This window comes from Poecilia reticulata, linkage group LG18 (assembly GCF_000633615.1).
Source record: "Poecilia reticulata strain Guanapo linkage group LG18, Guppy_female_1.0+MT, whole genome shotgun sequence".
NCBI lineage: Eukaryota > Metazoa > Chordata > Actinopteri > Cyprinodontiformes > Poeciliidae > Poecilia > Poecilia reticulata.
Window position 1 is genome coordinate 11,514,517 of NC_024348.1, and position 17,070 is coordinate 11,531,586.

The window sequence follows — 17,070 nt, forward strand, 5'->3', positions numbered from 1 at the left end:
CAAGCACCTTACCCAGAGTCAGCCTGTCTTGGGATTTGATTACCCCAGCTTGGGGTCAAAGGACTGAAGGGTGTGGGCTTGGTCAACTGTGGGGATTAATTTACTTTGGTTTTGTTTGTTTATTTTCTTYCCTAGTATTGCGCATGTTTTGTTTTTTGTATGGCCTTTTAAATGTCTGTTTTTCTTGTTGGATTTATATGTGTTGTTGTCTTTCACCGTCAATATAACACACTGGCACACTGCAAATCTTCAGACTCCGTGTCTCCTTCATGAGTCGAATGCTAGTCTTCTGAGAAACCAGCCCAATTGATCCATTTATTCATATGGCATTCTTTAAATATACTACAAGTGTGTCATTTTTTTTACTTACTGATTTTTTTTTTTTTACTCATCTGTTTTGTTGGTTTCATTGTTTTACTTAAAAAGGTTTACATGTTTCTGGTACTCCTGTAAATCTGATGCAAAAACAACAGCGATGAACGACAAACCGCTTCTTTTGGCCCAGAACAGAAAACAACCTGTTCTTAAACATCTTTGAAATATTTAATCTTATGCTCTATTCTTGAAAGTTTTTTTTTAATATTTGTTTTGTACTCCAATGAATTTTATGATTAATTGTCTGCACATTTCAATATTTTTTTTGTATATTGTCCACTAGTGTGGTTCTACGTCAGGTCTCCTAAAAATGCATTTTAGAAGGACTTCTTAGCAGTAAAATAATAAGGAAAAGTGAAACAAGTCTTCGGCTTGCTGTGCATCCCTACCTGTTCCCGCGGGTGATGATGACGCCGTTCTCAGTGGAGAACGCGTCGGACGGCAGACCCTGGATATTCCAGTTTCTCACCACTGTTGGTTTGGACAGAAACACAGAAAAATTGAATCCCGGGGTACAGTGGATCCCTGATTCCAGAACCTGAGCCGAGAACACGAACAGGAAGCGAGAGAGAGAGAAATCACGTTTATTCTTTGGTGAATTAGTGGAAAAGCTGTTGAGGTCTCGTGTTAAAGTTGAGTGTTGCTTTGACCTCTTTCATCCAGATGCTGAGCAGCTTGTCTCTGTAATTGGACAGGAAGGGCCCCATGTAGGACAGGAAGGACGCAGCGAGCAGGCAGTCTCCAACAAGGTATCCCATGTTTTTCTCAAGACCCTGCAGCACACCCACTGATCATGACAGAGTTCTCCCGTGTCTGAATGTTGGTTTTATAACAAACTTAGTTTAAAAGTAGCACCAAAGCCAGACAGCAAACTGAAAGGGCTAGGATAAAACACCAAGCTCTACCTTTGTGAATGAATGAAACTAACAGATTGCTCTCATCTGCACTCACACTTCATGGCAAGTATTCTTTTGAGTTTCACATAAGTGTAGATATATTTCGCTTAACTTGAGAGTGAGATAAAAAAGATGGATGGGTCTTTTTATTCAGTGTATGTAAACGTCTTGTGTCAACTGTATGTCTGTCTAACACTGTGCTTAAATGGCTCAAACTTATGAGTGCCTACGGGTGAAAGGTTAGACAGCAGCTTTTTACGACCCCAGCAGTCGGCTGAAATATGCATCCACATCCCAATCTGCCTCTTGCACTTAAACATCTCGAAATGTAAGGCTTACAGTCACTCTCTCGTCCCATCGGACCCTTTCCCCAGCCAGTCCTGTCACCAGTTTGTCGGCTCGGTCCAGTTTCAACTCCATCTCCTGAGATTTGACTCTCAAACTCTCCTTCATAGCCAGCTTCTCGGCGTGTTGCTTTTGCAGCGCATTCAGCTTATCCGCCACCTGCGCCCACCCGAAAACACCGATTGTAGCATCACTTTGAAACGTGCAAGAAGAAAGCCACCGTTATTTGTACCTCTTGTAGTTTTTTCATAGCGTCGTCCAGAGCAGCTTCTTTTTCTGCTAAAGCCGCCATTGCAGTGTTCAGCAATGCCCGCTTTGGTTCAACCTCCCGGAATATGCGTCCGTACACCTGGAGAGTTCATTTTGATGTGTGATGATTGGTTGACTTATTACTCTGCCATAGCGATAAACCGCTCTGTGCCTGGTGTTCTGTGAGGATAAACACCCTCTTACCTCCATGGCTCGGACCCACATGCAGAGGGACTTGGCAGCCAGTGACACTTTGCCAATGATCTCTGGCTGGAAGTCCACCTGCCTACAGTACTGGCCGATCCTCTTCAGAACACGGTCCGTTATATTATCCTTGTCGTAGTTGACCAATGTTTTGATGAAGTTGGGCTCACCTGCCAGAAACAGTTTAAGGTCACTATGCGTGCCGTCCAAAGTACATTTACAGACCTCCAGAGAGAAATGCAATAAAACAAAACTTTCATTGCACACTTAAATATTGTAAACCTTTTAACCCCTTTGTGCCTAATTATAGTTTTATGCAAATTACTATTTTTGCTCTCAAAAAATGAATGTAAATAAAAGTACAGTTTTGATATCAATACAGCATATAGGATACTTATAAATGGAGGTATTTAGTGTGGAAAACAGCCATGTCTGCACTAATTCTGACCACTAGATGGCAGCAAAATGCTTCTAATGTTATCCTTGGTGTGTGTTGAATATGCATCAACAGGCATTAGTGGCATTTCAGGGCCAATTCACCACAATAGCCTGCTAGGGGTTAATTTGGGTGGATTTAATCAGTGGGGGGAAAAAAATCTACTTTTTATATATATATATATTTGTAGTATTCTGGCTGCATATATTTCACAGTCTGGGAACTTTTTCACTCAATGACAAAATAAACTTGGAAAACGAGACTTGTATTCTAATAGTTCTGAGTTTTTCTGTTCAGTAGTTCATTATTTTCAGCTTTTTAAACAAACATATACTACTTTGGTAATGCGGGACTCATTTCCAAACATGTCAGCTGTTGTTTTCTCTCACCAAGCTGCCTTTTGGCTTCAGCCCAGGTCGGCTCTTTGCCAAGAAGGGTCATGACAGCTTGCATGACGGTCTCCACCAGCACTGGAGGACGGCCGTAAGACTTGATCTCCGTCATGTCCTTCTTGTTTAGAGATTCCAGGGCCTGAGAGTAAGGGATGAAAAACGAGCGGCAGTGAAAGAAGAAACAAAGTCAAAGCTGTAAATGTGACGGGAGACAAACGGCCACCTTCAGGGCCTCTTCGAGAGCAGGCATGGCTTTGTCCAGCTCCCTTTGTGCAGTCTGAGCCATGGCTTTACACTGTAGCTCCTCTGCTCGAATCCTCTCGCTTTTCTCACTCACCATCTGAACAAAACAGAGCCGATGACTTCATCCATTTCGTTTTGTTTCTTTTTTTACATAGTCACTGACACATCCTCATCACACGTACCTTCTGCTGTTCATCAGCCTCCCCCTTTTGCTTCAAAATGACAGCCAGGTACTGGTCACACTGCCTCTGGAACTCCACCAGTTCCTCCTTGGCCTCCTCCAGCTCCACAGTCATGGCCTCTACTTTCTCCCGGGTGTCGTTGATTTTGAAAAGGCCGTTTCGCAGTTTGCTCACCTGCTCCCCCAACTCACCTCGCTTCTCCCCCAACAGTCTGGAGAGAAACAAACAGAAAATACTTGCAATCTCTCCCCATGAGTCCTTCACTCATGGGGGATTACGTTTCGGATTAATAAAAATTAGAAGGTACAATTATGGATAAAAAAACAACAATAAAGCAACCAAGAACATTGCACAACGTAGATGTTTGTTTGTTGATATTTGTCTCTGCTTTCTTGTGGTCCCACCAGAAGATTTCAGTCAGTTTGGGGTCTGGACTTTTTACTTAATCAGCAGCATCTGGCGACTGACATGTTTTCTTTCTAGATAATCTTGTGGATGCAAATGGGTGCAATTAGTGTTTATCATAACTGTATGCATAATGTACACACTCAAAAGGCACATTTATGATCCATATGAGAATCAGATAGCCGAGTCATTTGGTGTTTAGCGTGGACAGACAAGTGAGAGTGCGGAGTAGCTGCGTACTTTTTATATCCAGACACCAGCTCCAAGTAGTTGGTGGGTGTTACATAATTATATCTCTTCAGCTCCACCTTCATCCTCTGGGAGACGTTTTCCACGGATTGGTGAGTCGTCACAAATATACTGGCGACCTTCCTGTGGATCTACAACATTCAACAGCACATATGAAGACAGCCCCAAAAGCAGATATTAACGAGAGAGAATGGAAGAGTGTGTGTTTGTATCCGTCTGTCGCTTACCCCCTCCACAGAGCCCAGATCCAGTCCATCCAGGTACCTCTCAGCCACCTCCAGCAGGGCGTCTTTGGGCCACTCGGAAAACCAGTCAATGGTGGTGCAGTTTACTATCGCTGGAAACTGCAGAATGCGGTTTCTGTCGGGAGACAGTCGTAGGTGTTTATGTAGCGACAGGGTGTGTGAAAGAGTGTTGGCTGAAGAACAGAGATGCACCGGACAGAAACAGACGACTGGGCACGGACTGGTCGCCGGTCAGTCAGAAACTCAAACAATCGGATCTGAAAATTACCGGGAAGCCAATAACGACACTCCTGACTTTTACTGAAGGAAGAAAATGCAAGGCGAAAATACGTACGTATTTTCAGTATGTATTTAAAAGTCAGCGGAAATAGAAATGATGTCAGCGGCTGTTTAAAAAGGAAACGTTACACTTCTATGACACGTTGAGACGTGTTTGTACGTCAACCAGGCGGTGACAGAACTGAAGACTTCAGCAGAACATGAAGGCTGAATGTAACGACGCCAGCTTTCCGCACATAAATTTCTCCACATTGTGGCAATAAAGGGTTATATGTTTTTCTAGTTAATTCCAATTGAGTTTTCTCCATTTTTTCATAAAAAAGATCCTTTGACAAAAATACTGAAATCAGTTGTTTTAATATCAATTAAAATCTCGGTAGCAATCTCAGTCACAACGTTGCTGTAATTAACAAAGATTTGCAACAGGAAAAGCAACTAACTTGTCAAATTAACCAGTTGTCATCAGCTTTTTCAGAAATCCATAAATACTAGGAGTAGAATCACAACGAAACAAAACAGGTTTACTTTATTCTACTTAGCTGGTTGTATTCTATTTTGTTAAGATTTTAAACTATCATTGACATCTTTTTAAGAAAACACATTTTTTAAAATAGCTTCCCATTCTCTGATCGCATTTAAAAATAAATAAATAAATAAAACCAACATAAAAGCCAGTTGTTGAATTGGTGTTTTAGTTTTAAATAGCATGAAAAAAATTTTTTTTTACTCACTCAAAGTTGTCAGATCACATCTCTGCCTGTCATTTACCAAGAAAAAATGCATTATACCCCTTTTTTTATCCACAAAACTACATTTAGTTGAGGGGTTAATAACATAGGCAAGCTGTTACTAGAATGCCACACAAGCTTCAAACAAACCAACGCTGGCCCTTCCCATGGTGAGGGGAAGCAAAGTGTGCTGTGTGGTACAACAGGTCACACAGAGAGTGGTGATTAGCCGTGGCAATGTGAAAGTGCCAGAGCTGCCAGTCCAATTAGCAGCAGCATGTGTGGCCATCGTCCTGTGGGCCACAAACGCCACGGGGGGAAGAAGTGTTTTTTTTTCTACGAACAGTGGCGTTTGCCGTAACAACAAGTCTCCTCACTGCAAAAATCACTCCTGAGAGTTTATTTGCTCCCGTCGACTCAAAGCTGCTCTGTGTTCTCTCTGCGTTTCCGACCACCGTATCAAAACAAGACAAAATAATCATCGCTGAGATGCTTTGTCTTTGACTGAATTCCAAGTACTCTTGTGATTGCTTGGGAAACATTTTAAATCATTATTTTGTCTCTTAGTTGGTTCTTAATTCTGACTTTAATGCAGATGGGCACCGAGGCGCAATCTGCTTCAATGACGGATGTGAAATGTGCAGAAGGAGAAATAACCTTCTGGAGGAACGGATCAGAATTTCTAAGTGGCTGACAGGTCACTACGTGCTGAGCCTCATCTGTAGCTTCCTACACATTTTTATTGTGAAATTTTAACAGTTTTAAACGAATGTCTAAAATGATTAATCGTATAGAAAGAAATCAAGAAAGAAAAAGAAAAAAAGAAAGGGTTAAAGAGAAAAAAAGGAAGAAGTTGAGGAATGAAAAAGAACAGAGGGAGTGAAGGAAGGAATGGAAGAAAGAAAAGAGATGGAAAGGAAGGAAAGGAGGAAGGAACCGTGAATATTACAGAGAAATGAAAAAAGAAATTAAAGAAGGAAGAAACATACAAAAGGAGTGAAGGAAGGATGGGAGGAAGGAAATAAAACATGAGGCAGGCAGGAAGTAAGGAATAGAAAAGAAAGGGAAGGATGGAGAATAAAACAAAAACAGAAGGAAGTGGACCATTTCCATCATACTTGTTGTGAATGGAGGTTACTTGGACATAACTTTGATTTCTTGTTTTCACCCATTATTACCTCAAAACAGACATGCTGTGAACGCATTCCCAGCCATTCATCAGACTCACCTGAAGGGTTCTCCCACTGGGCTCATGCAGAGAACGATATGCAGGTTGTTCCTGACTCGTTCGATCAGGTAGCTGAACAGCGAGTCAGGCGTCTCCACCACGTTGTCTTTCTTGGCATACTCTGACAGGGCGTTGCACACCTACGAAAAAAAACAAAACAAACACCACAGCTGATTAATATGAGGCATACAGTCAGCTGACTCAACGTACACTGAGATGTGTTGTGTTGAAATCGTTAGTGAAATTGACAGATGCTAGAGGGACAAGAGGGAAGTCGAGAAGACAACACAGACCTCTACAAACTCGTCCGGCTTGTAGAGGTTGGGGACCTCTCCAGAGCTCAGGATGTTGTTGATGTCCTCCAGGAAGGATTCGTCGGCAATCTGCGTGTCATTGAAGAGAAACACTGTGGGCTTGTTATCCACCCCAGCTAAACGGTAGAGCTTCTTGATGTCTGAAATTAAACACAGACACAGAGGACGCCTTCACTATTCAAATATTTTTCAGTACCTCAAATATCTGTGCGTGTATTTAGCGATGGTTTTTGACATACGGGCAGTTTCCCAGGGCGGCATAAGGGAGGGGGTAACTTAAACACGCTATGCTATGATAAGCAGCTAATGAGGAGTTGGCCTTTCTGTATGTTGAGGTGGAAGGAGAGGCTTGTTGATTAAATAACCACCACAAAGTTGTTGGCTTGGTCTTACCTTCTCTGAACTCTTGCTTGCGGTATTGTTTGGTCACTTCCACCTGGAACACCTCGTATTCACAGATGAAGGCTGCCAGCTTAGAGAGGCTCTGTCTGCCGGAGCCCCCGATACCAACGAGGAGCATGTTGCCTCTCGGCTGGCTGATCACACGTACAACACGGGTGACTGTGGAGGAAAGAGGCTGTGGATCCATCAAGGCTTCCAACTAGTTCACATGTTGACAACCAGGATTGTGGAAAGCTCAGACGTTGCGAGTCGTGTTTTCAGACGTACTGTGTTCGATGGCGTCTCTGAACAGCACCAGGTCCATGTGAACAACTCCGGGTGCATGGTTGTAATCAATAAGCTGGGTTTCCATGAACTTCTTCAGATTCTTCATATCCACAATGTCTTCATATCCACCAACGCTACCCATAAAATCACCTGATCAGCAAAAAAAAAAAAAAGACGTTGTAAACATCCTTCATAATCCTACCTTCGCTATAATGTGAATTGAACGTGTAATAAAGTTATTTTGGGTGGTATTTGTGACGAAGATACCAAATAAGGGTGACTGTTTGGTCGGACAGATGCCGTGGAAAGTGAGATTGAAGAGGGAGGCCAGTTTTTCCTCCAGGAGAGTTATGAATGTATTTGCGTCAGTTTGGTTTACGAGTCGATCCGAGAACACCCTGAAAGCAAACACTGAATGAAATTCTTTTGTACACACACGTTAAGAAGATTGCATTAGTGGATGGCAAACATTGAATTTAATACCATTACTTTTTTATTCTTTTTTTTTTTCTGAGCACCAAATTGCGGTCACATTAAATAACGTTCTATATGTAAATGAACATCTGCTGCAATCCTTGAGAACAAAGTTTAGCCACTTCAAGCAGAAAAAGAGTTGCCAATATTTCCCCAGAAGGACAGAACCTGGGCATGTTGGTACACAAGCATCTGCTTCCACTTAATCTTCACTCTCCCCCTTCTGACATTTTATGTGCATCCCATGTGTTGACATTTAATTATGTAAGTTGCCTTTTTACTGGAAATATGAGAAATTGAGTCATGGTTGCTTCTTGTAAACAAAACAAAAAACAAAAACAAAAAAATGGACTGAGCACTCCTGCTTTCCCAAAAAGCAGGGCAAGATTTTGGAAAATGTGTGGAGAAAAGGATGATCTTCTAAATACTCAGGACCATATTTACCATATTTAAACTGGAGTAAAAAGTTGGGAAAAAGTGTCACACATGCCAAGCTTTCAGAACAGGTTCGAGACAAGATTTGGAATAATTTGAGTCTTGTTTTGATAAATGTACGGAGGGATTCTCAGAGGACTGGGAACAAAGACAAAACAAAACAAGCCATTGTGATGTGATGAGAGAAACGTTCAGGACAAACTGACAAGGAATAGTAGAAAATAATCATTATGCAACCTTTTAATCCCAGAAAGCTAAAGTTTCCTGCACATAAGTATAAAAATGTGTCAATTTTTGAAGAAAATAGTGTTACAACAAATCAAAAAAGGTTCATTAAAGTTTTGTTGGCAAAAACGGGTGTGGGGTGTGTGTGTGCGTGTGTAATTTTCACAACATAAAAACCTGTAAAAGCTGTTTGAATCAATTTCAATAGGATTTTGTGATTACTTTTGTTATTAATCACTGATTGTGTGGTGCTACTTTAAAAATATTTGCTAGAAATTTTACATTTTTTTCCTCTCATTTAACCACTTCCAAAATTTAAAGATAGAATTTTAAAAAATATATTTTTTATTCTGCTGTATAAAATCAAAAATCGAGCCATCTTAAATGGCTACTTGCCATGTCAATCACGGACTGTAACTTGACATCAAGTAAAGTTGAGGTAGCAAAGTGGTAAAAGTAAAAAATACTGCCACCTGCAGGTGAGAAATAGAAGTCACTTACTTAAACCTGATGTTTTTGTCGAAAATCTGCATTAATTGCATCAATGCACAATTATGCATTAGCGCAAATAAATATGGGGCTCTATAGATTTTGCATAATTTTAGACAACTGCAGAATTGTGAAAAACTGGAGGGATTAATAGATAAATGAACTAACTTATATGGAGATACTTTTTTTTTATTTGTACGAGTTTAACTTACGACAGCCTTGAGAGATGTTCAGTTTACCTGAAGCACTCGTGGATCCACAGTCTGATGATGTCACTCTGAGTATCTTGGAACTCCGGGTGAGCTCTAAGCATACCCTGAAAAACCTAGAGATAAAAACAGATATTTTAGAAGGACAATCCTGAAAACCCTGTGTGAATCAGTTTCCGGCCCGTTCTGTGTGTGTACCTTTGAGATATCTCTGAGGTTGAAGAGGTAGTGTATCTTGGCTGGAGTGGGAAGAAAGGACGCTGTGACAGAGTTGTACAGTTCTAAAGTGGCCTGAGTTATAGAGTCTCCAATAGGCTTCACCTCCTCCCTAAAGACCTGTAGCTTCTGGTTGAGCATGGTGCTGAAGATGCTCTTGATCTGGGACTCCTGCATGCAGAGATGTCAAAAATAAAAATCGCTAAAGGAACAAAAGAAAAAGAAAAAAACCTGGCAAGAACTATTTGCAGCACTTAGCGGAAGTGCTAGGCTAATGTTAGCATGTTTCCTTACTGTTTTGATGCGACTTGTTGATTATTCTGCTTGTAACATATATTAGTGCAATTCCAGTTAAATGTTAACAGACCAGACTGATGTAAAAAGTTTTATTATGGTTTGTAAACTTTGTCATAAATGTTAACATTTATTGACTAGTATTTATTTTGGCTGCCATCTGCTTTATCTCTCTTATACAAACAGCAGTCTGTCTGGTACAACTAAACACAAAGCAATGGCCAATACCTCTCTTACTTGGTGAAAATCAGTGTAGAAGTTCAAAAACACTTGGATTAATGGTAAAATCCCAGATACCTTAAGCCAAATACACAAAATTTTTTACAAATGTTATGATATCCCCAATTTGTTGAATTTAAACATTGAAATTGTATGGTGTTTTTAATAGACTGTCTGCATCTTCTAATATGTCAGAATCTGATATTGTCATATTTCCTTTACCGTGATCAAACAAAATTGTAATGAAATAATATTTAACATATAATTGTTGGTATTATGAAAGCAGAAAAAAAACACATTGTACAGTGGTTTGCTAATCTCTTTGAGAACACAACTCAACTCTTTATTTGTATATGGAGACAAGTAGAACTTACACTTGGAAAGGTCATATTGATGAGGTTGAAATTACTTTGAAATCGAGCAGAGATCTGAGTCCTCCCTCCACCAGGAGGTCCCATGGACGCCAGCAAGAACATGTCCTGACACCGATAAACTGAGAATTAGACGTCCGTCAAGAACATCAATGAAATAACACCCGAAGCCCCAACGTACTGGACCGCAGACCTCCGCTCCACCTTCCTCGACAGATCACTTCTCACCTTGACATACTTCAGTGTCTGCTTCTGGCGGTCGTACCAGAAGCCGTAGTCGATCCAAAAGCGCAGCAGCTCCAGTGGCGGCTGGGAGCCAAACGTGTCGTGGGCCGGCATGTTCAGGTCGTCCAGAAAACACAGCATGTGCTTCCCGCCTATCGGGTAAAACATGCCTTTGGTTCTCTTCTCTGTTCGGCTCTCTATGATGGCCTGGATGTTGTTGGAGGATATCTGGGTACAAAATAAACAAAAGATTACAAGCTGTTGTTAGTCAGTCTTCTTCAGAAGTGAATACCTAAAATTAAGAAATCCCACATGGCACTGATTTCTACAGAGTAGCTGCTGACTAGCCGTTTTTTGACAATCTGTTGGATGTTTGCAAAGGTCAGTAGAATAAAAATGTTATATATATATATATATATATATATCAGATTTGTTTATTTGTTACATTTAAAAAATAGTTCATGCTTAGTTTGTGATTACTGTATTTTCCGCACTATAAGGCACACCTAAAAACCTTCAATTTCCTCAAAAGCCGACAGTGCGTCTTATAATCCGGTGCGCCTTATATATGGACCGATATTGAGCCATAACAGGTCTAGCAACTACGGTAAGCAGCCGCCGACTTCATTTTCCCCCGTAGAAGAAGAAGTGCGCGGTGCATGCTGGGATAGTTGTCAGAACGCTGGTTTGTTAATAAAGTTTGATAATACATTTAAAGCCAGGGGGATGGATGGGGGGGGGCTGGAGGGGCAGGGGAAGAGAGACAGAGACTGCGGCGGCAGCGTGTCGGTTGATCTGTGTTACCCAGAAAGCAGTTGGGCACAATATCGCAACGCCATGAGTGAAACAATGACTGGGGCAGCCTACTATATAAAGCTCGGGGACCACTTCTTTACAAATGTGGATGTGTAATAATAGAGTACGGAACAAATTGGCAACCCAAACTGAAGTGTCTATTCTATGCGCCTTATAACGCGGTACGCCTTATATATGAAATAAGTTTTAAAATATGCCATTCACTGAAGGTACGCCTAATAATCCGGTGCGCCTTATAGTGCGGAAAATACGGTAAGTATGTTAAAAATCAAAACAGCTTCCTGAGACAACAGTTTTGGTGATTTTAGTTTTTAACATTTTCTTGGCAGTACATTTGAGCTGACAGTTTTGACCCACGTGATGCAAAGCTTGGACATCCCTGTCTTAGATCAACAAAAATTTGTGAGTTAGAATGACCTAGTCAAAGTCCAAACCTAAATACAACCGTGGCAGAAGATTTGCAACTGTAATTTCAGAAGAAAAAAAAAAAAGCTTTTATCCGTGACAAAATGTAAAGGTCCAGGTTGTGTAAATGAAAAATAAAATGTAAAATAAAGCAGATGTGCTCTGTTAGAATCTCTTCTGTCCAGGCGAGCTGCCAGTGAAAACAGCTGGCGGTGACAGTGATGGACGTGACAGGAGGGCTGTAAGAGTGCATGATAATAACTGTAATAGCCGTAAAGGTGTGTGATGGTTATGAGTACCCCTCATCATTGCAGCCCTTCATCAGAGCCGTCTGGTAATAACCGTGCCCACTGGTGGGACCTTGGCACAATGTATGACTTTTACTGAAATTGTGATGTTGCTGAGATGGAGAGTATTAACATCTATCTGGCAGGATGCAGGCGGATGCACTCATGCACACCGAAACATGCAGGAGCATGGGTAATATCTGTCATCAGTCATTTTTAAAGCCTCTCGCTTTGCAGGTGAAGGTGGATCAGCTTTCTGTGTGATGTGGCACTCACACATACACACGCACACACACCTCACACACAGGTGTTACAAATCACCCCGATAATGTGCGGGTTAGGGTAGGAGCGTTGAGGATAAATTAGCATTTGAATTAAATCTAAAAACTTATTTGAAACAATATTTAAAAAAAAAAAAAAAACACCGACCTGGGCAGACATGTTGATAGTGAGAGCAGTCCACCTTTTGCCTAGGCCCTGCAGGACGTTCTGGGCCACAGAGGTTTTTCCAGTGCCAACCGGTCCAGTGAGCAACACCGGGTGCTGTTTCAAAACCAGAGCCTGAACCAGCAAGTTATAGCGAACTGTGTCCACTGTAGGAACTATAATCTTATAGAATGGAGCGCTGCAGAGAGGACGAATGGAAGCCCTTAATTATTAAAGGAAGCAGAGTGTAGGAAACAAAGAGGGAGCAGCAAGATACTTACTTATTATCATAGCGCCAGCCCTTGGGAAGCTGCTCTTCAAAAGGCACCCAGGATTTAGTTTTCGGGTCCACGTAGAACTCATAAATTGTGTCCTAAAAGAGTTCATATTGAAAGAGTTATAGGTGTGAGGACATCACAAAATGACCTGTTGTCTCTCAGGCTCCAAGACTGGCTTCCCGCAAGCTTCTTTTTAAAGACATTTTATGATGTACAGAAAAGTTTAGACCCATGTGTAGAAGTAGATGATATTTGTTCATGCAGGTCCGTTTACTGCCCGGTATCAGAACAAATAAAAAAGTTGCTGGAGGGAGCAATGGATGCATTGTATTATTACACACTTTTATATCTCAGAGCAGAAAACGGACAGGTCCTGGCCAACAAACTCTTGAAAGGTGTAAGCATCTTTAAATTTAACAACATATTTAGCAACAGCTAAAACATGACACGTGTTTTTGAACCATAAATGAAGCTTAAATCACAACTTTGTGACCCAAAACTCGACTCCTCACGAGACCTTGACGGGGAAGGTGATGTCTATGGATCGTATGAAGTTGTCCACTTTCTTCCGTCCGTCCTCGTCTACGGAGGCGCAGATGGACCAGATGAGGCTGAAGGTGAACCAGAGCTCCACCACCCTCTCCAGGTTCTCCTTATCTGAAGGATTCACCTGAAAAATAAAAGAAACTTTTAACACTTCTTTACAAATGCCAGAGTGTTATTCACAACCCGACAACAAGACAGGCGTACCCCGTTGCTGGGTGTGGCCAGAGCGTCGTAGAGCCGGCAGAGAGACGCGACGCCGTTGAGCTCGTTTATGGGGATCAACTCTTTGCAGTTGGCCTTCTTAAACTTCAAAGTGATCTCCAGAAATTTATCGAAGGAAGTTTTCAAATGCACCATTTCAGCCTGAAAAAAGAATTTAAAAAAAGAAAAGAAAAAAAAACGATTATCAGGTCAGAAAAGGGCTTAATAATTAAATAGATTTTCAAAGTCCTGTGTTAGACGTTAAAGGAAGATTAAAGTGGTACTGGGTTGCGCTTTTCCAGCCAGGACTGAACGAATGGCTTCCATCCAAGATCAACGTAGTCGTTGTAGACCATTCCGCAGCGGGACACGGTGGCCGGAGAGGCCATCGCCAGGTTCTCCACTTCAAACAGAAGAGACACCTTGGACAAAATAAATACCACAAATATTTCTGTGTGCCGTCTCAAACGGTGTCCATTTGTCTGAAGAAAAACACGTAATTCACGTAAATATATGTAAACTTCTGATTTTAAAGGCCGTAATAATTTAATCAACTGTGGCATTTAGAAATAGAAATCCTTTTGGTAATTCTAACTGACACAAAATAAGAGAAGATTAGTTTTATTTAACTTCAAACAGCGAGGAAACAAGGTAAACGTCTGCATTTGTCCACTGATGCTCTCACCTGCTCGGGCATTGAGATTCTCTCTCCGTTTATGAGAGTGAGCACCTTGTTGTCGTCCATGACAGAGTTCATACTCTCAATCCACAGGGTGTCCACGGGCCCATCGAACAGGATCCACTTCTCATCAGGCGTCTCCTCTTAGGTGGACAAACACAGTGTGGCAGACAATGAAGCTACCTGCGGCAAACAACTTGTTGGACTTTGGTCAACTGCAAGCTAAGATTGGTGGGTTGAGCTAAAGTGATTAATGTTTTAGGAGCAGCGCAGATAACTTTTTATTCAGCGGTGTCCATCACCGCCCTTTAGCTTAATGTGCTAAGCAAAAAAATAAATAAAAAATACAATTTCATGGTGGAAAATGCAAGAAAATCATTTAGGAAATAACTGCTGTGTGACAATGCTCATAAGACGTTTTAGTTCCAATAAGACCCAGAAGATGGAGAAGAAAAGCATTCTGCCAACATGTTTTTTTTCTGTGAGGGGATTTTTGTTGATCAAAAATTACAAAGACAGTACATGAAGGGTCAGCGAATCACCAACATTAATAAATGATAAATTAATCAACCTTGAGAGCAGCTGCTGAGCGGCACATTTTCCCAGCGAAAGCTTCAAAGCAGCTGTTTGCACTGAATCACAAAGATCTTTTCTGATTATTTGAGCTACATCTGTTGCACCTGTGGCCATGAATCTTTACACATTCGGTCTTCCATCTGATGTCACGACTACAAAAACGCTCTCCCATTCAACAAATGGCCTCTGCCATATTGTACACTGATCCAGTTCAGCTGGAGTTTAGAGGCGAGATCTGGGTGTTCATTCATTATGTATTCTGTATAAACATGGTGGGTGGGTGTGTGGGTGTGCGTGTTGGGGGGTGGGGAGTATTTTTCTGATAGATGTACCTGCACAGGCTGTTCTCATGAGGGAGGACAGCACTCCGTCGGACCACTCGTTAGTAGAAAGGTCGTTTTCTCCGTACAGCTCCCCGAGACTCATCGACTTTGGATTCAGGGGATAGATCTGTGGAGAATTGGAAAACAACAATAAACCTGCACAAGTTAAGATTAATACTAACTATCAGCTTCACACTCTAAAATAAAATAAAAACATCAGAATCAGTGATATCGGCCAAGGTTGTGCGCACAAACAAGAGATTTGACATTGGTTTTCAGGCCTAACACTAAGGAAAATGAATAACACTAATTATCCCTTCATCATTTGTAGTAATTTAAGCATTTTGCTGGTGTTCAGCAGTTAAATTAATTTTCTATGGTGAGACCTAATTATTATTTTAGCTGATCACTCTTACAGAAGCATGCTTTACAGTAAACAAACTAGCTATAAAGCAAATGACAAATTACACTCTATACATTTGCAAATGTATTTGCAGACTGCTGGTCTAAAACCGGACCAGACTCTGGCAGAGGGGGTTGATGCTTTATGTGATTAAACACTTATCAGTTCCTGTGTGTTCACAATATTTTTAAATGTCCTTTAAATCGGCAGAACTATGGTTTGGCATTTTAACAACAAAACCACCAAGCAGTGGTAATAAAAAAAAAAAGAAGACATTTTTCTGTGCTAGCCGCTTAGATTTTATCTTGATAAGGATGAGTGTTTTTTATTGTCCATACATTTCAAGATTTCAGTGTGTTCATTTTTTCACTTATGCCTATTTGTTTTGGCGGGGTGGGGGGGGGGAAATCTGTGAATATTACATGTTTATGTTAGTCTCATAATCTGCAGGTTTCTACTCGAGACTCTGCTCCTCTCTTCTAAGTCATAAAATTAAATCTGTGTTAAGACCTTATTAATTTACGACCGAGAATATGCAAATACTGAAAACGTACTTGAACCATCTGAAAGTCGGGTTCTCCTTTCTGGTTCAGAGCTGTGAGGGACAGCTGCAGGATCTTCCAGGTGATAGTCTTGGCGCTGCCCGTCTTGCCAACCAGCATGGAGGAGTGCCGGGAGTTTTTGGTCTCGTAGAGTTGAATGACTTTAGTCACTGTAAAAGGAGTGACCTGCAAACCAAACCGCCGTACTTCCGTCTCGATAGCTTCCTTCAACTACAGTCAAAGAAAATCATATTTTTCCAATCACTTAATGCACCCCAGGCTTTAACAGGCTGCACTGGCAACACTCTTCTATGGTGACACCATTACTGAGTGAAGAACACAAAAAGTTAGTTGTTTTTTGCAACATTTAGGTCCAGTGAAGAAAGACTAAGATTTTCAGCAGATAACAGAAAGGCTGAACATTTTATTAAGTTGTTGTTAAATCCATTTCAGCTCTTAAATGTTTACAAGAGAACATGCTGAAATATGAAGTTTAGGCAACTAATTGGGAATCTTAGAGTAAAGGTAAGTTTAAATGGACAAACACAACACAAAGAGGTAAGGGCATCTTAAAATGTCAACTTCTGATCACATCAGAAAAACCTGACTGTTAAAATAGTGTGACTTGTTATCTTTTTATACTGTAGTCCTCGAAAATAAATTGGCCAAACATTGTATCAGCAGGTCCAGGGTTGATAAATAAAGCTGATCACAAGTGAACCTCAAAATTCTGAAACAAATGCATTTCTCATATTTCTTTAGATAGACTAGCGTTAAAGTGAACTGCATACCATGCCGTATTCTATAACAGGTGTCTCCACAGCAGGGAACAAGTCCTGGACGATGCCATTAAACAGTGGAAGATCTGCAGAGGTCAGTTTAGCAATATTCATGTCCTTCATGGCCATCAGAAGAATCTGAGGACAGACATGCAAAGAGTCATCCACTGTATTTCTGCTTTATTACTTTGCTTAAACATCCTCATCTTTCCA

The 17,070-nt window shown here is 41.1% G+C and overlaps 1 protein-coding gene across 2 annotated transcripts in view; it reads right to left on the reverse strand.

Annotated features, from left to right (window-relative positions):
- The window catches only part of dnah2 (dynein, axonemal, heavy chain 2), a 64,506-nt gene that overhangs the window by 22,035 nt on the left and 25,401 nt on the right, over nt 1–17,070 (reverse strand). For both annotated transcript variants that reach the window (XM_008435561.1, XM_017310481.1), the window contains 28 exons: nt 16,870–16,995; nt 16,091–16,309; nt 15,143–15,260; nt 14,241–14,377; nt 13,840–13,977; nt 13,559–13,717; nt 13,326–13,478; nt 12,812–12,903; nt 12,534–12,729; nt 10,600–10,824; nt 10,375–10,479; nt 9,470–9,658; nt 9,302–9,387; nt 7,707–7,837; nt 7,440–7,589; nt 7,164–7,331; nt 6,750–6,910; nt 6,457–6,596; nt 4,204–4,336; nt 3,968–4,107; nt 3,323–3,533; nt 3,121–3,237; nt 2,895–3,036; nt 2,070–2,239; nt 1,849–1,965; nt 1,611–1,775; nt 1,026–1,148; nt 765–913 (listed from right to left, as the gene is read on the reverse strand). In XM_008435561.1, the coding sequence (XP_008433783.1) occupies nt 765–913; nt 1,026–1,148; nt 1,611–1,775; nt 1,849–1,965; nt 2,070–2,239; nt 2,895–3,036; nt 3,121–3,237; nt 3,323–3,533; nt 3,968–4,107; nt 4,204–4,336; nt 6,457–6,596; nt 6,750–6,910; nt 7,164–7,331; nt 7,440–7,589; nt 7,707–7,837; nt 9,302–9,387; nt 9,470–9,658; nt 10,375–10,479; nt 10,600–10,824; nt 12,534–12,729; nt 12,812–12,903; nt 13,326–13,478; nt 13,559–13,717; nt 13,840–13,977; nt 14,241–14,377; nt 15,143–15,260; nt 16,091–16,309; nt 16,870–16,995 (4,160 nt within the window). The remainder of the gene's footprint in view (nt 1–764; nt 914–1,025; nt 1,149–1,610; nt 1,776–1,848; nt 1,966–2,069; nt 2,240–2,894; nt 3,037–3,120; nt 3,238–3,322; nt 3,534–3,967; nt 4,108–4,203; nt 4,337–6,456; nt 6,597–6,749; nt 6,911–7,163; nt 7,332–7,439; nt 7,590–7,706; nt 7,838–9,301; nt 9,388–9,469; nt 9,659–10,374; nt 10,480–10,599; nt 10,825–12,533; nt 12,730–12,811; nt 12,904–13,325; nt 13,479–13,558; nt 13,718–13,839; nt 13,978–14,240; nt 14,378–15,142; nt 15,261–16,090; nt 16,310–16,869; nt 16,996–17,070) is intronic.